This window comes from Silurus aristotelis (genome assembly GCF_946808225.1).
Source record: "Silurus aristotelis genome assembly, chromosome: 7".
Taxonomy (NCBI): domain Eukaryota; kingdom Metazoa; phylum Chordata; class Actinopteri; order Siluriformes; family Siluridae; genus Silurus; species Silurus aristotelis.
Window position 1 is genome coordinate 19834661 of NC_139580.1, and position 27149 is coordinate 19861809.

At 38.1% G+C, this 27149-nt stretch overlaps 2 protein-coding genes across 2 annotated transcripts; both read right to left on the bottom strand.

Moving 5' to 3' along the window:
* Window positions 1-2570: 2570 nt before the first annotated feature.
* On the bottom strand, window positions 2571-7224 carry anxa2a (annexin A2a). The gene is made up of 13 exons (XM_083545903.1): window positions 6999-7224; window positions 6035-6092; window positions 5851-5944; window positions 5344-5438; window positions 5133-5246; window positions 4935-5025; window positions 4762-4841; window positions 4372-4431; window positions 4154-4247; window positions 3970-4065; window positions 3804-3862; window positions 3308-3427; window positions 2571-3172 (listed from the first exon to the last, which is right to left on the bottom strand). The coding sequence occupies exons 2-13, from the start codon at window positions 6080-6082 to the stop codon at window positions 3113-3115; spliced, it is 1011 nt and encodes a 336-aa protein (XP_083402029.1). The 5' UTR covers window positions 6083-6092; window positions 6999-7224; the 3' UTR covers window positions 2571-3112.
* Window positions 7225-7606: 382 nt separating this feature from the next.
* ice2 (interactor of little elongator complex ELL subunit 2) lies at window positions 7607-27073 on the bottom strand. Its single transcript, XM_083545875.1, has 15 exons — window positions 26889-27073; window positions 26588-26689; window positions 22460-22760; window positions 22239-22358; window positions 21947-22081; window positions 21219-21335; window positions 20792-20948; window positions 20426-20610; window positions 19431-20304; window positions 19101-19267; window positions 13839-13968; window positions 12139-12223; window positions 11457-11507; window positions 9696-9945; window positions 7607-8537 (listed from the first exon to the last, which is right to left on the bottom strand). Exons 1-15 carry the CDS (start codon window positions 26900-26902, stop codon window positions 8379-8381), a joined length of 2847 nt encoding a protein of 948 aa, XP_083402001.1. The 5' UTR covers window positions 26903-27073; the 3' UTR covers window positions 7607-8378.
* Between the last annotated feature and the right edge of the window lie 76 nt (window positions 27074-27149).

The window sequence follows — 27149 nt, forward strand, 5'->3', positions numbered from 1 at the left end:
GTCACAGGCCATAAACATGCAGTGTGATGAATAATACAATTTTTGGCTTGTGTTTAAATGGGTGTTAGAATGGCTCTATGTATGGCATCACTCTGTATAATACCTCCAAATGGTGATTTCAATTATTTAAATTGAATTTTAACATTTCAATTACGTATACAAACTGATGGGCAAAAGGAAGACTAAATGCATTTAACGTGAATTCATTTAACTTAGTGTCATAATTATGTCAGAACACACCGCTTGTGTGGTGAGCGAGTCCATTGCAAGACATCTTGTACACATTCACACACCTAGAAGCAATTTAGAGTCATCAACTACGGACATGGGTATAGGAGGTGAAAGGAAACCAGAGAACCCACAAAAAATCTACACAGATACAGTGGGAGAATGTGTACAGAAACTCCACACACAATAAACCGAGCTTGATATAAAACCCAAGACCCTAAAGCTGTGATGATTCCCACTGCACTCCATGCACACAGTGTTGTTTCTAGGAGTCTGAATGAAAAAAGACCCAAAAATAATTTTCTTGAAGCTTGATCAATATGCATAAAAATACAAGTTTTTATGAAGGCCATATTCAAATACACCAGGAATACATTTATTTTATAAAGCTTTATACACCCTGCCATAACTGTTCATAAAAATGCATTACACTTTTTTTGTTTGGGACTTTTAACACTGACACAAAGCAGCTGTACAGAATTGTGGATGAAGTTCTAGATCTCGATGAGCAAGCCAGAGGCAGCAGTGGCAAGGTAAAACCTCCTGAGACGACTTGTGAGGAGCCAGATTAAAAATGGAGCCCATCCTTTTCTGGGTGAAACAGGATAGTGGGATTATAAATCTTTTCTCGCTGACAGTTTTATGCTATCAAGTCAGACAGTACTGAGTGTGTTGGAAGAATGTTTATGATTACAGCAGCAGTTCCTTAATCCATAAATGGAAGTGTACAGTATTCAGGTGAGATTATCTAGTGAAGAAATTGACATGAAACAATGTTCTGGAAGTGTATATCTGTATCGATGTTACTATAACATATTAGGAACATAGACATGTTTTTATGAATGTGGCCTTCATAGAAGCTTAGCTTGCTTATTTGTTTAGATACCATTTTTTAATTATGAAAAATTGAGACAAATAATAAATCTACTTTTGGAGATATGAGAGTAGGTGATCATAACGACATGAAAAGCTGTCACTATCCTTTCCTCATGCACTCTGTGTGTGTGTGTGTGTGTGTGTGTGTGTGTGTGTGTCGCATCACTAGGACTTGCTCTGCAGTTGACATTCATGGGTTTGAGGTCTATCTGAATGATTGAGCGCCAGCGTTTGCTATGGCAAATTGCATCGTTTCAATCCAGGAGAGTTTTTCCCTGCGGGGGTGCCGAAAGCCCCCAGGGACAGACTGGAGCTCAACAGCATGTTGTACATCCACATAAAAAGGAAAAAATATGGGCGCTACTCTCATCTTTATGACGCAGAGATTAATCTGTCAGCGTGGCATGGCGTAAATCTGCGGCCTGCTTTCTGCAAAATACTGTTTTACTCGCCTTTACACTATATTTTATCTTTTATTGGCAATAAACATAAAACAGCACAAAAGGGTAATGTTCTCATCAATATTATTACAAAATGACAATAAATTTAAAGGCTTATAAGCTTTGAAGGAGATCCCACTACGACCACCGAGCAGGCAGGAGACTGAAGATCTGTTCAGCATTTCCTCTTATTCTTTTCAATCCTGATGGAAATATGTAGTCATTCCAAAATATTCAAAATATGAATCTATGGTATGTAATATATATGTAAAATATGAATATATATATGGATTTGTAATGAAAAAAGTACTGTCTATTTCTTTGCTACTTGTGGCAGTACATGTGTGAACTCAGGGCCCAAGAGACAGGAAGGACCCAGAAGATTAAAGGCTAAATTAATGAGGGCGTAATCAGTAAAAGAAGATATTATTCATTTTTTATCTGTCACACCTTCATCCCCCATCTGCTCGAGGAAATGGCGGTGTGTGTTGGATGAGGTGCTGCTGCTTTTATTCCCCCTGTACCAGGAATGCAAAGTCAACGCTTTGCTTGCTCTTTCACCCTCAGACACCTGAACCTCAGCAGCACAAAAAGCTCCAGCCGCTTTCTCCTATGCTAATTATCTTAGCTGGAGGTTCAATTAAGACTTTTAATTAAAAAATTAGCACCAAAAACAAACACGGCAAAACACACTAATGATTAAACCGTCTAAATAAAGACGCTTCATTCCGAAGGCATGGCAGCGTGAACAGTTTTATTACCGTCATAAACCATGTCAGAGCAGGAGATTCCCATTCAAATAGACTTGCAGTCAGGGCAGATAATGCCGAGGAGATGGATGATATGCTTACTGTATTATGTGATTATTATGTAAATGGGTTTGGAATGGATATGATGCCTGATTTCCTTAAGTAACAAATCAGCATGGTGAGGCTCTAATCAAAGCCTGTGTGGCTGCTACTGTGGCCACAAGAACTTATTTTAAAACATTTAGGATAGAATTTGGAAATAATATTTAAGAGCAAATACTTTTGGACTTTTTATTATTTTGAAAAGTAGCTCAAAACAGCAAAATGAAGCTTCAGCAAGTAACAAATGGTTGGCATAAGTCTTAGAAGCAAAGCGCTGTGGTGCTCTACTGCCCTCTAGTGGTGAACTACACAAACTGCACTCCTTTTACAAGAGCTTCCGGTTATACTCTTAAGTACAGCAGTTTATGCACCATAGAAATCGAATAGAGTTTTCGTTAGAATGGTCAACTATGCCACATTTTACACAGCGCTGTATTCATGGTATGCAGAAATACAATTGCCTTCTATTTGGGTGAATTTACCAGTCCTGCATTTGAGCATTCAACAGTCATAACTTCCGAATTTTACAAAAGAAATAATGATTTTCTGTTTGTTCGCTATGGAATAGTGGAAGTCCAGTTAGAAATAGACTGATCCATATAGAGTACACATTATCCATAAAGCTAGAACAGTACACGAGAGCCGAGAGATAAGTACATGAGAGGTTCCTGAGGATCACAGCATTGGTGGCGTCTGGAACCAGTGACCAGCTCTGCTTTAATCATCTCCTCCACACAAGCTCAGCAGAGCCATCTGGTAATCTCCCTTAGTGTGCTCCTACAGACAGAGTGCACGTCAGAAAAGCATCCTTGTGTATATCCAATATCAAAAATATAAAAGAAAATCTAGGGGAATGTGATTATAAAAAAAAAAAAGTGTGGTACATGTTAATGTGATTAACATGAAACTTACAGAGATGGTCTGGTACAGAGACTTTCCAAACTGGCCCTTGAACTCAGACCTGATCTTTTTAAGGTCTACCTCACAGCGTGAGATCATGATCCTCGTCACCACTTTCTCCTTTACACCTTTCTGAAACACACCCACAAACAGAGTTGTCCTACTATCCTTCTCATGCTGTTATAAATAGAAGTGCAGCTAATTAATGCTATACCCACACACAATCCTAATCATAACCATAAGCGTCCAGTAACCAAGTGGAAAACTTTAGTTTTTAAATACAAGCTGCATACATTTGGTTCCCACAAACATGTAAATACAGTTTCACAGACACCCCCCCCCCCCCCCAAACAAAGATCTCTGTGCTGCCTGATGTAACCGCACTGAAATAAGCTTCCTGTCACAAGAGCTGCTGAAGTCCCACAAAGATAAACTTTACCCTTTTATGGTGTAAGGGAAAGGTTTTATTTTTTTAAAAGAAAGGAAAAACAGAACGAAATGCAGTTACCTTCATGGCGTCGTTGAGTCTACTGGCAAAGTAGAGCTGTTTGTTTTCAAAGCACTGAACTGCACAGAACATGTGTGGAGACATTTTAGGTTTACGTACTTTATCTACCGAGTGTGTCCGTAACTGAATAATGACTTTATAAACATATATATTAAATAAGTCTAACCGAGTGTAAGGAAGGACTTCTCCAGATCTCCTTTCACCTCCTTCCTGATGCTCTCCTGCATGTCGTAGGGACTGTAGCTCTTGTATCTCTCAAATACTGCAGATAAACAAGCATGATTAAAACCCATTTCAGATTGTCCTTTATACTAATAGAAAACAGAGGTGGATGTAAGGGGCTTAAGAACCTTTCTGCAGATGAGGAACACTCCTCTCTGACATGATGCTAATCCAAGTTTTGACATCAGTGCCTTTCCGTTTTACTCCGGCTTCATACAAGGCCTGGAATGCAAAAAAAAAAAGCATAGAGATGGTATTTTACACTTGCTTCCATCATATTCAGGAGAAGAGCTGATGTGTCGTAGCAAAAAGTGTTTGTTCATTTAATCCAAATTGTATGACTTACTCTGGCATCCAGATCAATTTTTTCATAGTCAACTACAGAACTTGGCTCATCCCTCTTGGTCTGTTCAGAAATGAGAAAAACTTACAAATGACTTTCTATTTAATATATTCCCAAATATGTTACACAGACAAAGAACTTGTCTCGGTAACTGCAATTGTAATATGTGAAACCCATAACTACTAAAAATCAATGCACATGAAATAATTAAGTCACAACCTATTCACACACATATTTACATTCAAATGTATTCTAAGGCAGTATAATGGAATATTATAATATAATCAGGTAGGTAAACTTAATAAAAAATAAATAAATAAAGGGAATAAAATATTTCAGAATGTTTCTAATAAACTACATAGTAATGCACATAGAATGCAGACAGTTCCTTACAGCCACTAGGGCGAGCAGCAGCTTAGCAAATTCTCCTGAGGTGTCTCCAGCCACATCCTTCTCCAGGTCCTTTTTATACACTGCGCATACACATACACACACTCATTAACTTGCTGCTGTTCCTGTTTTTTTTTCCATGACCAGCTAAAATTGACTTGTGCACTCTCACACACATTCTTTGTAGACTTTCTTAATCTCCACCAGCTCTGTACTGCTTCGAGAGCAAAGGATCTCGATCAGGCTCTCCTCATCTGTTCCTAAACCCTGCAAAGACATGTTACAGCTGTTAGTATGCATGCACACAAACATGGATGTAGTATTTACATTAACTGACTTAATGAGACATGATTTCATAGTTAGACTGATCTTACTTTAATGGAGGCTTTAATCTCAGAGGCATCATACTGACTCGTGCTTTTCATCAGGCCCAAAATAAGAGTCTCGAGTGAGCCAGACAGTGCCCCCTTCAGGGCAGTAATCAAATCCTATACAGGAGTGACATGGAAGAAAAACATGTTGTGTAAATAATAAAACATTAAACCTCTGTTAAAAGAAATAATAACAATAATAAAATGTTCTGACTTTCTTGGTCCTCCTCTCATATGCAAAGGCAATGTCTCGTCTCTGGCTATATGTCCGTTTGGTGAGGATCTGAATAATGGTCTGTTCATCCACACCTAAAACACACATTGTTTTTCTTCACTAAAGCCTCAAATACTATTTTGTACAGATACAATTATAAACCATTTTACAATTCCAGGATAATTAGGGAAGCATAGTTGTGGTGCAATTTATACAAATTTTGTTAACAGGACACAGGAATCCTATTCTATATTTGAATTTTCCACTGGTAGAAAGAAACAAGGCTAAAGTAAGCATGTGCTCAGTTGATTGCAGGATTCAGCCACTAATGCCTCACCCAGAACTTTCCATACGTGGGTAAGAGCTTCCACACAGGATGATGACTCATGAAGGCTGCTGATTCGAGCCAACATTTGGTCTTTGGTAAATTAAAGACTGTAGTCACCGCAAACATTTTTCACTGTAACTAGAAAGACAAGGAGCGAGGGAGTATAATGATTCGCTCACCTTTAGTTTTGATAGCTGTCTCTATTCTGGCAGCATCTTTGTCTGGATCGAAATCAGGTACAGGAACCACGGTGGGATAGGTGGGCTCGCTCGACTAAAATACGCAGTTAAAAAGAATGCAGTGTTACAGTTTGGACGCGGTCAATATGGGAAATAAGTTTCCTATAATCTTGAGGAGACCTACCCCAAAATTAAGTGTCAGCTGACCCAGGAAATCAGATACCAGTGCCATCTTAGATGTCCTGTAAAAGACAATGTATGCACGTTAACAAGATTAAAGAGTGGCAATGCAGTTTTTTTGGAATACTGTAAGGGAAGTGAGAACAGGGGTGTTTAAGAGTCACTGCTGTCTAAAAAACACTACTGTCCAAAAATGTCTAGCACAAAGAGGGCTGTGTTGACTCAGAAGCAGGTACTTCCATGAGTAGAGTGCTTTTGAATAATACTAAATCAACACAAATGTTGAATTTCATGTAGAATAAACTGCAGCTGAGATTTCTCTGTAGAGTGCAAGCAAAGCTCTTGAGAGTACTGCCAAGGTTTTTCCCCATTCCCTGGCTATTGTTCAGAAAACCAGATTCAGTCTTATCAACAGCCTAATACCAACAGTTACATAGAAACCAAACAGTAGAAATACAGCTTCACCACAACAAGATTCCATAGCAAGGTGGGGATTCTTTAGATAAGGGGTTTAAAGCTGTTAATTTACTGCTGTCCTTTGGTCTTTTGCTAGTAGATAAAATGCATACTCTTACTATCAGAACCTGAGGACACACCCTTGAGAAAGAGAGAGAGAGGGGGGGGGGGAATCCACAATGTATGAGAGATAGAATCATGCCATATCCAATTCTGCTCCCTAAATTACACAGTGTGATTAAGACCTTAAAACAAATTTAGCAGACAATGACAGTAAACATTTAAACCGAGTCTCTCTCTCTCTCTCTTTTTTTTTTTTTTTTGGTAAAGATGCCTTGTTATTGCCAGAGAAAACACAGCCACTGTAGCTTTAACTTAAGACGAGCATGTCAGCAGAAAAGAATGTCATCAACAATGTTGCCAATACAACATTTCTCCTCCATGCACAAGACAACTGCTACAGCACCTTCAAGGAATCATAGCTGTTCAGTAGCTTTGGGGTTTGAACTTACCTAAGTTTGCAGATGATGCACAGAAGAGTGTCAGCTATAGGAAGTGAAAAAGGGTGTGGTGGTTAAATACTCCAGTCTTTGCCAGGAGTTTTGTCCCTCCCTTAGTGCATCAGAACCTCCTCCTGTGGTGCACAGCAAGAAAAACTCCACCCTGGCAATTCCAGCAAGTCCACCATGCAATGCTGTAACCCAATCCTTTCAGACAGGAACACTTCTGATTTTGTCCATTTAAAAGCTTTGTGAGAAGAACTATATCTTTAGAACTTAAATCTTAAATGTGTTAAGTAAATAAGGAGGAAAATAAATAGAGCAAGAAAGATTAATACTAACTATGTTTATTCATAGTCTGAATGTGACTGGAGGTGTTTATGCACACCCTTATTGTTTATTGTGCCCCACCCAGAGATTCTAAATACACATTTAGTGTTTGAATACAGCTTATGAGACCAAAGTTAAAAGTCTTATAATAACATGTTTCAAACTAGGCATTAAATTCTGAATAGGAGGCCATCAGATACATGAATCTGGAAGTGAAACTGCAGCCATTTCACCACTGAGGACAAAGCATCTTAAATATGTTGAAAAATAAATGAGTCGACTGCCCATAATTTATCTTGTGCATTTAATACATAGCAGATTTATATTTCATAATGAGCACGAAACTGTCAGTTACCACAAGAAAACACCAACACATCTTCCTTTTCTTTCCTTTTTTTTTTTGTCCTTTTATGGTGTTAATTAATTTTACAAACTTGCCCTAAATTTGTGCTCACACTCCAATAAATCTGTTCATTAATTCATATAGGTGTTTCACAGCGTATATGCACCTTTTAGTCACAAGTTTGACATTAATGGACATAGAGTCACTAATTTGCACAAACCCAGATAATCTTCTAAGATATGAACGGAGTTTCCTGAATACCACATTTTAGGTTCTCCTCCAAACAATTTACAAATAAGTTTGTAAACAACTTCATAAAGGGAAATTCTTCACATCACTGTACAAAAAGAAATAATGTTTTTAATGAATATTCAAATTTAGTTTTTCCAAGTAAATAAATAAAGAACAAAACATTTTATTCCAAAAAGTTTCACTATTAAACCGGGCTTTCTGCAAAATACCATACAAAGCACTTTCACACATCCAAATACAATGATGTAGAAACATGATATTTAATAAACTTAATGAATTAATTTACAAAATAATACAAAATGACATTTAAATAATATCCACTGGTATCTTACTCTTATAATCCCAAACTCAAATCCAACTCCAAGCTGTTCCTATTCAGCCAACACGAGTAAAGTGGGTTCAATCATGAAGAATATAAACAACTAAAAAGACATCACTGGCAATAGATGTTAGTTGCCTTCGCTTATTTAATCTTCTTCATTCTGTATGTATGAGTTTTTTTGTCCTGTGTTTTTTTTCTTATTTCTTTTCTTCCACTTTTTACTGGGTGTCCTTGCTGAGCCTGGTCTCGCTTGTGTAGATGCAGCCATGCAGTTACCTGGATTTGCTGCTTTACACCCTCTTGCCTGAAGGTTTTGTTGGGGGGGTGGATTAGGAGATAAAATAAAAGTTCACAAGTTAAAAAGTAATAATAATCATTTGATAACTAGAACAGAATCAAATGTACATACAGTACATACAGTAGATCTCACTCTAATTCAATCAAAATGTTTTGTGCTTAAAGTTCATTACATATAACTGCAACAAAAGTTTACATTTTAACATTAAATTGTTATCTATTTATTTGTGCTTCGAAATTACAAACCTAAACTTGGTATTAGGGCTAAACAAATGTAGTGTACCTCTGATTGCTTTTATCTATGTGGAGTACTATTCAGCTGTTTCCTGTCTAACCTGCTGGGTCGTACTTTCAGATAGATAAAGCAAATAAGAACTGCTTTGGGCAGCACTGCTTCTCATCAGATTACTCTTTAAATATACGTATAGCATAGAACTTTAATGGTTTAGAAATAATAGAAGTGTAAAAGCTGCATATGATTAACTAAGCAAAAGTATTGGAACAGATAATACTAAATAGACTTATAATAATTAACACAAAATATTTGGTTGCACATCGTTGCTTATAATAATTGTACCAAGCTGGCAACCAACCCTGTAGACAACTGACAAAACAATAATTCATTTAAACAGTAAACCAGAGACATATATACATATACATATACAGATATAAATATCAGGAAAAGAAAGCTAAAATTCTGATCTATGGTCCCATATCCAACATTTGATCTCACACCCAGATGTCTTCAGTGTATCGTAAATATAAAAGTCTAGTCATCTTTGTTTAGGACTTTATTACATTTTAATTTAATTATTAGGAATAATTTTCATAGATTGTTATATTAACACAAGGCTCTCAGATTTCTACGATAATAGTGTTGGACTATTTGCCCAAAATGCCAGAGTGTGCTTTAATTTGATTTGTTGTTATTTCTGGAGAATGTGCATGCAATGAAAGGCACTGCAGCCCAACCCAACTCATAAAACTATTTAGCAGGGTTCCTATTATTATTTTTTTCATTTTTATTGGTATCAATGTAACTCGAATGTAACATGGTAGATATTGGCATAGCGGTTTCCAATTTTTTTCAAAGCTTTATAGATTACCAATCTTGATCAGTTGCCATTCCCTAATTAAATAGAAAGAACTAATATTCTAGTTATACCTTAGGCTGTGTGGGTGGACGTGGGGGGAAAGTGCATGGAGGTCTACAGTGTTTCTTGTGAAATGGCATAAGATGGTATGGATCCACAGGAACCCATGGAATTTTGGCCTCTGGGATTACAGGAAATCCACAGTGGACAGCCTCGAGGTTGTAGACACTGCGACTGGGGTTCTTCCCATCAGTATCTTTGAATATGGTCACAAAAGCCTCACCAGATTTGTGACCCAACAGATATCTCCCCTCTTGTAAGCTAAAACAAATGAGAGACAAACACAGAAAGAAAGAAAAGGATATGGTTATAGTGGGAGTTTTCCATGAAGCCAAAAAAAGTATGCTGTAAGGTCGTGGGTTATGACATCAGACTTTGATGGATGATTGCCTGGGGGTTGGGGTGTATGTATAGGGGCAGTGCGGATGAGTGAAATTGTAAATTGCGAAACAGGTCATAGCAATTTTGGATGCAGATTCTGTCTGATAAAACCCTGAGTGACAACATATTCACACGTTCCATAAAACACAAAAGGTTTTCGAAGTTGAGTTGTATGATCACAATATGACAAATTAGTACACGAACTTAAAAGAATCAAATAAAAGTAAACTAATTCAGTAAAAGTAACAATGAACCTTGTAATGCTTTGTGTGAAACTATTTGCAGCTTGATTAAATCAAGTCTTAGAACTGTGATTAGGCAAAACAAGGTCGAATAACACGAGCATGCCCACTGGAGTTTCTGTCTTAGCTTTGATACATGCCTCTTTACTGGGATTTTTATACAACATTTCTGCCGCTTCTCATATATACTTGGCCTTTCATGTTGCTCACACATGGAGACATGCTGTGTTTTTAATTTAGCAAACGTGAACATGCAGGTTGTTTCAGGTTGGAGCTACATTCACAAAGATCAGATTAAACAGATAGGCTTTTCATCTTTTCTGAAATGCCTCAAAGCAATACTAAGCGACAAATGTGACAACCTGGTTACATGTTCACAACATTCCTGTACAAACGCAAGGCTCATGTATCAAGTCACATAGTAGGGCATAGAATGGAATCAGCCAAATTAAATTTTTCAGAGAAAAGACTAAGGTTTTGCCAATATATATATATATATATATATATATATATATATATATATATATATATATATATATATATATATATATATATATATATATATATATTGATTGTATATATAATACTACGAAGTTACCCAATTCCCAGTGTGTCACTTTAAAGCTACACTCTGCGATAAATTTTGATGTCAGTATGCTATATTATCAACATCATTACATTAAAAAAATCAGTGTTAATATATTGCTATATAAACATAGCATGCATTGCACACAACATATATAGTTCTTGATTTATCATAGTTAGGATTATGGTGGATCCATAGTCTATCCAGAGTGTATTCTGGGATTTACACACACACACTCACACTTTCACACACTAATTTGCACCTAGGAGTGATGTAATGTAACCAATCAACCTACTTGCATGTTTTTGTGATGTAAGAGGAAACTACAGAATGCAGGAACTCTGGTGCTGTAATGTGGTAACACTACTCTGTGCACTTACAGATAATCTAATATATAAACTTAGTTACTTTGTCTTGTGCTCTGTTCGTCTATATAACTGTAGACTAGGATTAAACTGGAATTAACTGTACTTCACAAAATGTTCAAAACATATAGCATAGAGATTTTCCAACTTTTGTTATATTTGGCATAAATGAGATCTATCTTAGAGAAAAGGTCTTACCTCATGAGTTTTTTCAGTATGTGGTAGAGTGTATTCAAGCATCTTGCTGGTCTGCAGGACAAAAAAAAAAAGATCAAAGGTGTGTTTGATAAATGTGAATACAGTAATCCTCTGCTTTACCGCTGTGTGAATCTCACGCTGGTTTATCGCGGAATTACATTCGCCACAAAATAATGTTTAGCTGATTTTCCCGGTCTCTCACGGATAGCACGATAGACCAAAAAACTTATAGGGTATTGTTTTAATTATTTGAAATAATGAAATGTATTAATAAAAATATAATTTATTATAAAACAAACTAAATGTTAATACTGTACAGCACGTGTACTCACTATAAATGTGATACAGTGTACTGTATTTCTACAAATTTACACAAAATTCATCCTGCTATATTCTTGCAAATGTTTTCTGTGTGTGTTAAAATTGTGTGGGAGAATGAATTATGGCTTAAACAATTACATTTTTGGGGTGGCGTCCGTTTATCGCAGGCGGTTTTGAAACATAATAATGTCTATCAAGACAAATACAAATGGAAGAAAAATTGTAATAATAAAAAAGTAGTCAAACATTAATGCAGCAATCAGATGTGCAATATTGGTATGTAATAATGTGATATCTGACATTACACACAGAAGTTAGCCCAGTAAATGAAAAGGGAAACAAAAACATGCAGTGAGCATACTTGAATTCACAGGAGGAGCTCTGGATCCAGTCTGGCTTGAGTTCTTGAAGCTGCACTACCTTTGATGTGTGTGCATTAATCCGACCTACACACACACACACACACACACACACACACACACACACACACACACACACACACACACACACACACACACACACACACAAAACTTTAACATAGTATTAGGTGATTTTTAGGCAGTACTGCTACTGATTTGCTGTTAAATTCACTTTAGGCAGATGAGCAAGGCACAGTCAGGCAGTGACATGCTGCTGCAAAATGAGTGTTGCATCATAAAAGCCACGTGAGATATTGTAAAATAAGAGCATACAGAACAGACACGTCTCTACACGTTACATGAGCTGAGGAACTGTGAGAAACTTCCCACTGATCCAAGATCCAATAGAATGAATGACTAAATTATAACTGAGTGCTCGTAAATGGTGCATTCCACCTATAGAATGAATAAATGCAATCACCAAAACTAGCTCATCATTGTGGGTGGAGAGCTGTAAGGTAAAGTGTCAGGTTTATAGACAATTTCTTTTAAGAAAGTCGATGAACAACTGACATGGATAAGTGTCATGGTTACTTGTTCAAAAGACAACTCAACTCAAGTTTTTACCCAGTACCTCGATTTCCAGTGAGGCATGGTGTTTTCAAATGGATGGTTAGTAGTGAACATTCACTTGAACCTCTCTTTGTTAGCTTTGTAGGCAAAATAAATAAATAGATCTTTTTCTTATCAACATGTTTGGCTTACTTGTTAGGATTGAGCACATTCAAACAAAAGCACAGTTAAACACCATCTGATGCCAGGGAACAACTTCTCAAAGTCTTGCCAAAGAAATGCATTAAGTCTGTGTGAAAGTAAGTCTACGGCCGGAGCAAGCTAGTGCCTGGCCTAAACCAGCAAAAAGACTAGATTCCTTAACAAAGATAAAGGAATGTGTGTCTGAAAAGAGAGGATAAGACTGTGCCTCCCTTTGCATTCTTTCAGGACTGCATTAAGCCACTGCTTACTGTAGTGCAACAGTCTGAATATTTTAAAAACACTTCAAACTAAACCACTATATTCCTCATTCTGTTCACTTCAATGTATATTTCTCCGGAAAACTACACAATGTATACTCTATTACATATCCAGGGCTAGAAAACATGCAAACTACTCATCTTTATGAAAACCAGAACAATTAGCTGACCAAGTGATTTGCCTTTTTTGTTACAATAATAGTTCCTATGGCAACAGCAGCTCAAAACAATCACAGAGGTTATATGCGTCATACACAAGGCATGTGGAGGTGGGTGGAGGGGCAGCTGTGCTTCCTCTAACCACTGACTCCACCTCATCCTATTCACACTGATTTAGACACTCTGCTCTTTCTGGAGTGAGTGAAGAAACCCTTCCCTATGCTTGCACAGTACTTCTTAATAAAACGTTATTCCGCATTAGCTGGTATAAACAACAGTTCTTCTGTGGAAAATATCAGACCCTGACTTGTACATATGGTATGTTTACTTTAAAGGCAACAGTGTTTATTTAGCAAGACCCAGCCCCAGCTAAAGGGCTTACTGAGTCATTACTCTGTCATCACTTCAAGGCCATTCTCTCATAATGCAGAGGTATTGTTACCTGATGATAAATGCATATAAAATCCATTGTAACATGTGGACCGGCTGAAACGGTGTGAACACCTTACCTATGAAAGATACTGTACTGGAGTTAAGCTGCTGCTCAGCCCACAGTTGGCACGCCTCAGTATGGGTCAGACACTCGGCTCCGTAACACAGCTGGTACTCCAATTTGGGCAGCACATGCACAGGGACTGCCTGTACAAACACAGTTTATAGTTTGCTGTTATGTTACACACAATTTAATCAGGCCTAGCCAAAAAAAAAGAAAAAAAAGCAGCCATTAGTATCAGATGCTGTTAATTTTTTTGGGCTCGACATGGTTGGGGTGCACTATATAATACACTAATAGAATTTTAATGCAAGTTAAGATTAGATCAGATTAGATTCAACTTTATTGTCATTGTGCAGGTTACATGTACAGAGCCAATGAAATGCAGTTACAGCTACAGAGCTACAATAGTTACACCTGTTTTAATAATACCCATAATAAAGTACACTTGTGTATATGGCCGACTGACAGCAAATACCACAATGTGCAAATAGGCAATTATGCTATGACCTAATAACCGGATCTGGCTTTAAAACAAATACTTGGAAAATAATCAAAATATCCTATAACTAACTGGTAAGAAGTTTTATTTATAACATAACGATCAAAATATATCTTCTTCTTCTTTCGGCTTCCAAACCCCTCTGTCCTCTATATCTGCCTCTTTCACTCCAACCACCTGCATGTCTCCCTCACCGAATCCATAAACGTCCTCTTTTCCTCACTCCTGCTGGCTCCATCCTCAGCATTCTCCTACCGATATACCCCATGTCCCTCCTCTGCACATGTCCACACCATCTCAATCTTGCCTCCCTCACCTTGTCTCCAAAACGTCCTACATGTGCTGTCCCGCTAATACACTCATTTCTAATCCTGTCCATCCTCGTCACTCCCAATGAAAATCTCCACATCTTCAGCTCTGCTACCTCCAGCCCCACCTCCTGTCTTTTACTGAATGCCACTGTCTCTAAACCATACAACATCTCAGGTCTCACCACAGTCCTATAAACTTTCCCTCTCACTCTTGCAGATACCCTTCTATCACAAATCACTCCTGCCACTCTTCTCCACCCACTCCACCCTGCCTGCACGCTTTTCTTCACTTCTCTAACACACTCTCCATTATTTTTCACCAGGTACCTGAACTCCTCCACCTTTACCACCTCTTCTTCCTGCAATCGCACCACTCCACTGCCCTCTCTCTCTCATTCACACACATGTACTCTGTCTTACTCATACTGACTTTCGTTCACCTTCTCTCCAGCTCTCCAGGTTCTTCTCAACCTGATCCCTACTCTCACCACAAATAACAATATCATCCTCAAACATCATGGTCCACGGAGACTCCTGTCTGACCTCAGCCGTCAACCTGTCCATCACCACTGTAAACAGGAAAGGGTTTAGAGCCGATCCTTGCTGCAATCCAACCTTCACCTTAAACTAGTCTGTCGTTCCTACTGCACACTACACTGCTGTCACACTGGCCCCATACATGTCCTGCACCATGCTCACATACTTCTCTGACACACCTGACTTCCTCATACAATACCACAACTCCTCTCTCTCCACCCTGTTGTACGCTTTCTCTAAATCCACAAACACACAATGCAACTTCTTCTGACTTTCTCTATACTTCTCGATCAACATTTTAAAAGCAAATAATGCGTCTGTGGTGCTCTTGCTCACAATAAAACCAATCTGTTGCTCACAGATGGTCACCTCTTCTGTCAGCCTGGCTCTTTAAAATGTACACTATGTGGACAAATATTGTTGACACCTGAACCTAAGGTTAATATGTGCTTTTTGTATGTCCCAATACAATTTATTTTTCTTAAAATTAGTTGAGGTCAGAGCTGTATAGCAGACCATTCAAGAGCTTCCACTCCAACCCATGTAAACCATATCTTGGGAGGTGGCTTTGTGCACAGGAATATTGTCATGCTGGAACAGGTTTGTGTCTGCCAGTTCAAGGGAAAATTTTACTCTAATGCATCCAAAGCCATCCTATACAATCGTGTGCCTCTAACTTTGTGGTAACAGTTTAGGGGAGAACCATATATGGCTGGAAAAGTCAGGTGTTCCGAAACCTGTTCATGTCAAACATTTTATATCAAGTCACCAATCCTAGTCATATCATTAGAGTATAACATTCAGAAAAAAACATCTCAATAGGATTCAGGTCAGGACTTTGAGTAGGCCACTCCAAAGTCTTTTTTTTTTTTTCTCCAGCCATTTAGAGGTGGACTTGCTGGTGTGTTTTGGATCATTGTCCTGCTGCAGAACCCAAGTTCGCTTCGGCTTGAGGTCATGAACAGATGGCCGGATGTTCTCCTTCAGGATTTTTTGGTAAACAGCAGAATTCATGGTTCCATTTATCACAGCCAAGTCTTCCAGGTCCTAAAGCAGCAAAACAGCCCCAGACCATCACACTACCACCACCATATTTTACTGTTGATATAATGATCTTTTTCTGAAATGCGCTGTTATTTTTACACCAGACGTAATGGGGGACACACCTTCTAAAAAGTTAAACTTTTGTCTCATCACTCCACAGAGTATTTTCCCAAAAGTCTTGGGGATCATCAAGATGTTTTCCAGAAAAAGCTTAAATGAGCCTTTATGTTCTTTTTGCTCAGCAGGGGTTTTCATCTTGGAACTCTGCCATGCAGACCATTTTTGCCCAGTCACTTTCTTATGTTGGAGTCATGAACACTGACCTTAACTGAGGCAAGTGAGGCCTGCAGTTCTTTGGATGTTGTTGTGGGGTCTTTTGTGACCTGTGTCGACACTGTGCTCTTGGGGTAATTTTGGACGGTTGGCCACTCCTGGGAAGTTTCTCCACTGTTCCATGTTTTTGCCATTTGTGAATAATGGCTCTCACTGTGGCTTGCTGGAGTCCCAAAGCTTTAGAAATGGCTTTATAACCTTTTCCAGACTGATGGATCTCAATTACTTGCTTTCTTATTTAGGGCCCGAGCACCGAGGAGCAGGCCAGAATGGCCTGCACTAAAGGTGCAAAGCCCTATTGTTTTCGTTAGAATTTATTCTTTTTTATTTTATTTAATTTTATTATTTTTACACACATTGGCCATTTGGGGCCCTTAACATGCTCGCAAACTTTTGAAATTTGGCACACACGTCAGAGTCCTTTGTCACTAGGGCCGGACAAAGGCTGGAATACGGGCGTGGCAGGGGGGCTCTGTAGCGCCCCCTGTAATGCAAAAACAAAAATTATGTTCGCACTTGCACGAGAGTTGGTACGCATATAGACCTCATCGACCCGAACAACTTTCGCCCTCAAAAATATGAGCTCCGCCCAACAGGAAGTCAGCCATTTCGGTTTGTTTAATAAGTGCATGCGGTGAACTTTTAAATACTCCTCCTAGGGAATTCATGCAATTTACATCATTCATGCCGAGACATTGGACTTGCTAAATTGCGAAGGGATTTTTGATATCTCGAACGGTGCTGCCATGGCGAGGTGACAAATTTATGGCGAATTCAGGGAAAAAGGTAGTGTCTAATATCTAAAGCAAAAAATTTCTTATTTGGATGACACGCAGTGTGTATGTTCGGCCAAGGATTCCGATCGCATCGATGTGCCTATTGTGAATCTCGGACATAGCGCCACCAACAGGCGCCAGGAAGTGTGTCAGTCACAAACGGTGGATTTTTTGACAGTTGCATGTGGTGCCCTTTTAAATGCTACTCCTAGGATATTCATGCGATTGACACCAAATGTAAATCAACATGATGCCGAGACATTGTAGATAATAAATTGCAAAGTGATTTTTGATATCTCGAACGCTGTTCTCATGGCAATGCGTCAAACTTTACTTTTATTTCAGGCATATTTAAGGCTTTTGGCGTGCATAGATTAACTTGAAATTTGACACATACATCACATTTGACAAGTCACATACATCACAAGTGTGGACAAAAAGGTCGGACAATGGTGTGTCTCTTAAGTGGCTCACTAGCGCCCCCGTTTGTCTAAAATGTGGGGTTTATTTTACCTACAGTCCCCAAATGGGTCAGTAACAACATAAAATAGGCCACTGATATTTACCCACTTGATGCACTTGCCCACCGTGCATTGTTTTCTGGGAGGCACCGTATAGCGATACACAAACGTGCAAAGGGCCCGCCATCGCTGCTTGCAGCTATATTTATTTCTGAATTTCTTGGATCTCAGCATGATAACTAGCTTTTGAGGATCTTTTGGTCTACTTCACTTTGTCAGGCAGGTCCTATTTAAGAGATTCCTTGATTGCAAACAGGTGTGGCAGTAATCAGGCCTGGGTGTGGCTAGAGAAATTGAACTCAGGTGTGATAAACCACAGTTTTAACAGGGGGGCAAACACTTTTTCACACAGGGCCATGTAGTTTTAGATTTAGTTTTTCCTCAATAATAAAAACAATAATTTAAAAACTGCATGTTTACTTGTGTTATCTTTTACTAATATTTAAATTAGTTTGATGATCTTAAACAGGGGTCTTCAATCTTTTCCAGGAAGGGCCAGTGTGGGTGCAGGTTTTCATTCCAACCAATCAATGGTCACACCTGATAGTCATTGAAAATGAAGATCATTAGATTTGAACAGGTAGAATTTGGTGTGGACTTGCTTGGTTGGAATAAAAACCTGCACCCACACTGGCCCTTTCTGGAAAAGATTGGAGACCCCTGATCTTAAACATTCAAGTGTGACAAACATGCAAAAAAAGAAAAAAGAAATCACACAACTGTATTAATAGAATAATATTATTGAGTCAAACATGAATTGATATTTATTAAAAATATCAATAGCCCAAAACCTTCTTTTCAAGAAATAGAGTAAATAAAGCAACGGGTGCTGTGGCAAGTTCAAGTCAGGAGTTTCTTTCATCATCTCTAAATGTTCTGCTTGCTGTTGAACTCACGCTGAACTAAAACAGAGTTCACCCTCAAACCTGCTCAGTGGATTGCTGCGTGCTTGACCAGTTCACTCATAAATAAAAAGTAATTTGAGTAAAAATATAGATCTATAAATATATTTGACTTTGAAATGTAGTGAAGTTCAATTAAAAGTCTCCCCAAATAGAAATACTTTAGTAAATTACAGATACGCAAAAGAGCTACATAAGTACAGTAACAAATTCATTCCTGTCCACCACTGCTATAGAGTATAAAATGTCAAAATATGCCTTACACAGCCTTCTTCAGATAAGGTTTGACTGGATGATAGGAGTCATGACAAAACTATGGATTGTTGCCTTCTAGACGGAGCTCACCACTCACCCTGAATGTGTCTTGGTCGTGTCTGGGAAGAGCAATGGACACAGAGCTGCGTACCAACAGCAGCACATCTAGCAGGCTGTAGAGTTTATACAGTACACTGCCCTCCTCAGGAGCTTCATAGTCCTCTTCATCCTCAGCACTCACCAGCAGCGCCTCTTTCAGCAGCCCTGCCACAAACACACACACCAACACTCATATTTGAGGTGACCACAACCAAGCACAATAATACAATCCAATTTTTTTACCAGTAATGAAAAAGCACAGAAAGTCTATCCACTTTAAAGATAAAGCCATTCACTAAAAAAGAAGAAAAAATGAACGAATATTAACTTTTTCTTTGAGCTGTGGGCTGAGAGGTGGCAGGAGCCGCAGCCTCATTCTGCAGCCCTTCTCTGTATTGTGAGTCCAGGTAAGAAGACACGCTCAGTTTGACCAGAGACACAGGATGGTTGTTGGATTTTGGTCTTAGTGGATGACACTCTGTGGCTGGCGCTTTTGGAGATTCTTGGCTTTTAGCCGTAGTGGATTTCAGCATGGCATTTTGCATTCGCAAAATCTGCCCTAGTTGGTCGCAATCCGTCGAGACTCTGGGTCTTTTGATTCCTTTCTTAGCTCCTTTAGCAGTGCTGCAGGTACCATTAAGCACATTCAAATCGCTCACAGAGGATGTGTTGGGGTCAGTGATGTTCTCCTGAGCTGCAGGGGCCACCTGGTTCTTCGTGTTTGTTTTGCTGTTCTGTGGGGTGCCTGGGTCATCAATAATAAGGCGTTCCTCATCAGAATCAGCATTCACAGAGGAACATCTTATTCGCTTGGCTGGAGTACATTCTGCGTTTATTTCTACACTACAGCTCAAAGAGTCCTCTTCACATACAGAAGTTAAGCTAGCCTCAGCACTCTCGTCCACTGAGCTGTCTTCTATACTGTCTCCCTCTTCATGCGCTTCTTCTTTTGCGGGTGCCGATATAAAGTCTTCAATTGGTGAAGCTTCTTCCGTGTGCAGCGGTTTGCCTTTATCTAATTCTACTTTGGGTTTTGATAATCCCCATGTTTCCTTTTTAGAGGATGCCTGAGTTTTTGATTCGTTGTCCTTTAGTTTCTTTTTCGGTTGACAAGACTCTCCGAATGACTCCAAGTCTGTTAAATCTACTTCAAAATCTATATCAGCGCTGTCAAATGAAACAACTGGTCTACTGCTCGTTTCCTGAACAACACAAAGAACAGAAAACACACAAAAACAAATGAATTAAAATAGATAAGAGATCATCACAGTTATGGGTTTGTAAAACAGTGGCGGTTGTAAAACGTTCGAGGGGAGCACTTACTTCTGTTGCAAAGCCAGTTCGATTGCCGTAGTCCTCTGATGTGAGGAAAAAAACAGGGTTTGAGCCTGTTTTCTTATATGCCAGTTGAACACTTTCCTCATGAAAAAGGTGACTTCTTTCTCTCCATGTCATGTCTGTCTTCAGCAGAGGAGGGTCTATGTACACCGTTTTACTCGAGGTGCCACCTGTACAGCAATCATCTTACACATTAGGTCCATCTAGCAAATAGCCTGTATACAAACATTCAAAAATACTGTTTGTAGCTTAGCCAAGATTGAGTACATCGCTTCTCTTCCGATCAACATATTACAGTCTGAATGAAAAGCAGATTCTCAATCTGATGAAGCATGATGGGTAAATTCTTACCTTTAACAGGGTTTACTTTTACACAGACTGGCAGGTCCCATGCCTCAGTAAACCCAGCACTGTTGTTCAGTAGCTGCAGGAAGGCCTCTTTTGCAAGACACACATGTGGCTCATATGTAGCACTGAGTTTCTCTGCATTTGTGTCACTGCTGATAGGCTGCAAAACAAAAACAGAGTTGAAAACAAAAGACGTTAAGAGATGTTAAAAGACGAGCAAAAACAGATATAATAGCACCCTCTAGTGGCCTTTACACCACTCAGTAAAGCCCATCTATGTAACATTTATTTAGGTAGTATATCTTAGTTACATAAAAAAATATTAAAATATTTGCATAAAAAGCAATTAGAAAATAGTGGAACTAGATATGGCTACAATGTGTCAAAACAAAAATAATTATTTTATTTTATTTAGAGACCCTTCACTTACTGTGTGGAAATGAGTGGTCTTTTTATCTGGAGGGATCACAGCAGAAATGGACTCATAATCCACTGCAAGTTGTGTGTTTTCCGGCAGCATTCGTTTTTCTACCATCTGTATGGTGCCCTGATGAGAAGATGCACGAGTTACCAATACATGCCTTCAGATCAGGACAAAAGTATTGGGACACTTAACATTTCCAACCACATGTGGCCCTTCCCCAAACTTTTATCACAAAGTCGGAGGCAATACAATTGTATTGGATGTCGTTAGATGCAGAAGCATTACATTTTCTAGGAGACCTGAATCTGTTCCAGCATGACAATGACAATGACAATGTGACATTTGGTCTGCATGGGCTGGAATGGAAAGCTCTGACCTCAACCCTATTGAACACCTTTAGGATGAATTAGAACACTGACAAGACACCAGGCCTCTTCACCCTACATCAGTACCTGACTTTACTAACACCCTTGTAGCTGAATGAGCACAAATGTCAAAAAAAAAAACATCTTTCCAGAAAAGGAAAGCTTGTGATAACAGCAAATGGAGACTAAATGTGGAGTGGGATATCATATGGTCAGGTGTCCACCAACCTTTGTCCATATATTATATAAGAAAACAAAGTCATAAAACTTCAACACTTAAAATCCTCAACACTTTTTAAAACATTTAATAGCCAGTGATGACAGTTTGTTACATAATGTGACATTATAGTTAAGTGTATAGTATCTTACCATAGCAAGCAGCTGTTTCTCAAAGTTGAGTGAAATGTCTGAGACAAATTTCCCCCCTGTTAAACTGGTGATTTCTTGAATACTGTAAACTTGGGGGTAATTCCTCATGTGGTCCAAACAATGTTTAAAGTACTCCTGTTAATCCAAAGTGAAAATCAAATGTGTATATATATATATATTTAAAAGTGTCGGTTTTGTTTGAATGACCGTGAGATGCAATGCAAAGACAAGTAGAAGAGACAATGCTTAAGGGCATGCAGAATTTGGAACACTCGGAGGAATAATGCAGTACCTCTGAATAGCGAGAAGCTCCCGTGGGCATGAAGTTATAATCATCAGCGCATGCTTTAGAGACATCTTGCAGGTACTTCATAAACTCTGCCACCTCCATCTTCACCTTCCCTATTAAATTCTGATAAAGAAAATGGATAAAAAGTGGAAAAATGCTTGTAGGCTTTTGTGCATTCTTCAGAGGTGAGTTAGAAATCAGGATGGTGAGGACACTGAGTTTACCTGTGGAACTGTGTCCTGCTTGTTGTTCTTAAGGTTGTATATATACATCGCTCTTTCTTTGCGGGAGAGAGGGGAGAAGCAGGGGTAGGGCACTTTCGGGTTAAGGAAGCATTCTCCCTCTGTAGTCTCAGAAACTTGGTTCTTACATTCAGGAAGCGTTTGTTTGCAGTCTAAAGCTCCGTGGTCGTGTCTGACGTTGGGCTCTGGCATGGTTTTGTTACTCTTTGTGTGACTGGATTGTGAGGTGTGAGCAGCTGGGTTTGCTTCAGGGCCATCTTTCACATCAGCTTTTTCATCTGGGCTTTAAAGGTAAAAGATCACATGATGAATGTATTTATAAATAAGCACAACATTCATCAACACCAACAGAACCTTTAGTTACCCCAAAACTGTCTAATGAAAACAACAATTAGTTTGAATCTTTGTATTTTTGTATCTGAATAGTTGTGTGTGTGTGTGTGTGTGTGTGTGTATATATATATATATATATATATATATATATATATATATATATATATATATATATATATATATATATATATATATATATATATATATATATATATATATATATATATACATACATACATACATATACACACACACACAACTATTCAAATATACACAAAAAAAAAGACAAAATACTCAAATAGGTATGTCAATAACAAGCAATAAAAAGTGCTGAAAAGTAAACACAATGTTTAGGTTATTCAATTGTTAGTATGATGTTATGAACTTTAAATATGAACCTGAGCATTAATAAACCATTATGTTAATAAAATAACTGGACAATAAAAATGAAAATAATCATCAGGGTAGAGTGATACGGGCCTGGCATAAAGTTTAGATTCCCCCTCCCTCATAACACATCAATCTGCTAATGATTCACTTATTCTACAGCAAAGAATGACAGGTACACTTTATGAACAAAAGTTTGTGGACACCTGACCATAGGATACATATGAGTATTTTTTTGCTTCTGTAATAATCTCCACTCTTCTGGGAAGATGTTCCACTAGATTTTGGAGTGTGATCTTGAAGATTTGTACTCATTCAGCTACAAGGCTGTTAGTAAAGTCAGGTACTGATGTGGGATGAGGAGGCCTGCAGTGCAGTCAATGTTCCAATTCATCCCAAAGGTAATGAAATTCTTTGAACAATTGCCATTGTTCAAATCGATTAGTTTGGCTGAAGTTTGGGCTCAAGCTTCGTTTTAGCGTGACTGCACGAGAACACAGTCGCCTGGGAAAATGGCAGCGAGTACAGGGCCAACCTGTAAACTCAACTCGAGAAGGAAAACTGTACCTGCAAGTTATTGCAAAGTGAAGCTTTGTGTGGCACAGTAAAAAATAAAGCACAGTGGTGTCACGGATGAAGGCTAAACTTTCTCCACGTTGAGCAAAAACTGCATAAACATCATCATGTGAAAATGGTATACTGAAGTGTTATTGTGTGACTGTTAACTTCGGGACAGTCGCACTGGATCTGTTCTGTCGTGACTCGTGAGCATCAGGTTGTGCAATCAGCTCGCTCATCACAGTGATGGATTCCATTAAAACACTAAATCTTAAAGCATCAAATAACAGCAGCAGTGAACGATCACATCCTATAGTCACTGTTGTAGGTTTCAGTCGAATGATTATGAATTTGTACATCAATGCATATTGTTTTTTTTCTTTTTAATCAAACCTGTTAGCTTGCTGCGTTTCTCCGTTTCATTCTCTTTTTATAGTGTTTGTCTACTACAACAGTAACTTATCTGTTTTCAAATGTGATTTACTGCGGTTTTACTACGTTCAAATGCTTGTTTTACTACGTTCAATATTTTTGTATATTTAATTTATGCATATATCATTTCCTTATTATACACAATTCAATTATTATATATTCTAGATGCTTATATTTTCACAACAACTGAACAAAATGTATCTTTTTAAACAAGAATGGTCAAAATAATATTATTAAATTTTTTATATCATAGTTGTCAACTTGCCATCTGCAAAACACAATAAAAATGTTGACTTACTCAGAATACTTAAATGCTGTGTTTTTTTGTTTTTTTTTACAGAAAGAAAAAACACTAAGATTTAAAATGTCTAAATTAAGGATAGTTAAACTCACTATGTGGCTTTTGCATTTTAAAGTGCACTTTTTGACATAAATACCCTGAATTACGGCTTTATATAGTTATAATAAGCAAAACATCTAGTTTTCATCCAATTAATTGGCAGATTAATCGATTATCAAAATAATTTCAGCCCTAGTAAAAATTCTATGCGACCACATCTAAAGACATCCTATACAATTGTGTGCCTCCAACTTTGTGGTAACAGTGAGAAAGTCAGGTGTCCCAATACTTTTGTCCATCTAATGCTCTTTGACCCCATTGATAGTTACATTAAATGCTGCGGAAAATCCTGAAGAATAAAATATACCCTGTAATGATTTTATTACATCAGCTATAATAGTTTTCTGCCTTTTCTATTTTTAATAGTATTTAAGCATATTAAATCTTTCACTGTGTGGACAAGGAGATCTGAACACAAGTTTTCTGGTTTTGGTCTGGAAGATTGAAAAGCCTATAATGTGTAAATCAGAATCAGGGTGTGGAGGAAGGCACAGGGCTAGATGCCAGTGTAAATGTTTTAAGGGTGGGGGAAACATGCTCATAGGAAATACCAGTGATCACAACTGGCCACTGAAATCTGAACATGCTGGAGCATATCCTGCCCCTCCAAACAAAACATTACTGCAATAAAGCATCTGTGGGGTTTGACAAATGAGTGATGGGTTCTGCTACAGAATAAATAAGAACCTGGCTGAAGAGAATAAAGGAGATTAAACTCTGTCTTGGTGACGTGACGTCATATGGAAAAAAACAAACATCTTAACTTGGGATGGAAGTAAATAAAACAGGAAATGATTATTAACCCCAATAACAGTGATGGTAGAATAGACATCAGTTCAAGCGAGTTCAGGATATTCTGGATTATTCAGAGTCATCTGAAGACGTGCTCCAAAGCAGCATCAGGAGAAATAATTCATAAATCAGGAGCAACATTGTGAGTCTGAGCAACATCCACTAAGGAAAACTAGAACCACAATGCAGGACTGAGGCATGTACATGAAACCAAAATATATGTACAAGAAGTTCTGATTCAGTGTGTAACAACTTCCAGAATGTGAAGAAAATGGAAATAAAGAAACACCCCCTAATGACCATATAATTCTTATTTTTTTTTTTAGCATGTTTGAGGTACTGGTTGCATTTCATCCACGGTGTGGTTTTATTGGGCACATCGATGTCCAAACATCAAATGAGAATCAAAATACGTACTCCACTTGCTGAAGCTCCACCATGCTACACAATAAAAATTGTGTACGCACTACTAGACCACAAGCTGGAAATATTCACGAAGCTCAGCAGAGTATGCCTTTGAATTTATGGCTACATGAGCAAAATCATAACAGGTTTGGCTGTTTTTCCATCCATTAACCTAAACTGCTTTGAGATTCCAAACGGTTTTTCGAGATACCTACTTTTATGTTCTTCGAGATGATCGAATCAAAATCTTTCCCGATTCTATACCAGCTTGTGTGATAATGTTTACATGTCAGATTTAATGATGAAGATCCTCCAATGACAGAAATGCAATTAAAGACAACTACTATGTTCTGCTCACACAAACAGAAACACTCCAGTAACTTTCAGTCAGTGTTTTGTTAATGTTGATGCCACTGACACAACTGTATTTGTAGCTCCCTCTATTTCTAGGTGATCTTCTTTTGGAGTCCTCATATTATTATTATTATTATTATTATTATTATTATTATTATTATTATTATTGGCACTGCTGTTTACAAAACATTTTGCTCACAATGACACTAACGTGGCCGCACAAACCAAGACTGCAAATCTCAGGTAAAGACCAAAGGATTCTTTAATGATGTGGTATGATGAAGGCAACAATGTACCAGAGAGAAAGTCTTCAGCACCCTCTAATATTTTACATGTCTTGGCAAACAGAAATTGTATGTGGGTATGAACACCCCCCCTTATAGTATGAAACATGTCAAAGATGCACGAGTATCATATAAACTACTATAAAAATGACGAAGTGACTTTACCTTTGTGAAATGTCCCAGAGCTCTTTTATGGTGGGCGCCAGAGTGAATTTATCGAAGACATCTTTGGAAAATGGGCCCGGGTCTGTGACAGGAGCCTGATCCCTGAATAAAGAGCTGCATTAGCCAAAACAGCTGGCTATCATAATCTAACTGTGAGATACTACATTTCAGTTTAAAACAAATTACACATATATAATATCTTATGTCCCGTCTAGCGTATCTGCATGAGACAAATCTGACCTGCGCCATAATGTTCAAAATAATGAGTTTAAAATCCGCAGCTAACTAGCATTTATCTTACCACTTCAGCTCCATGCCCGTGGACCCAAACGCAACGTTAATATCAACTCCAAACAAGTTCCGTTCTCCATACACAAGTCTATTATACTGTATTTATTCAATAACAGCTTATGTAGTAAACAACTCATATACTCATGTGGTTTCAAACGGGTACAGTGCAACAGGAGAAATTGACCGTGTAGAAACAACCGTTTAATTATAGTTCCGCACAAGCCTCTGTATTAGTTCCTGTTTTATCTCCATCCACATTACACTTTATTAT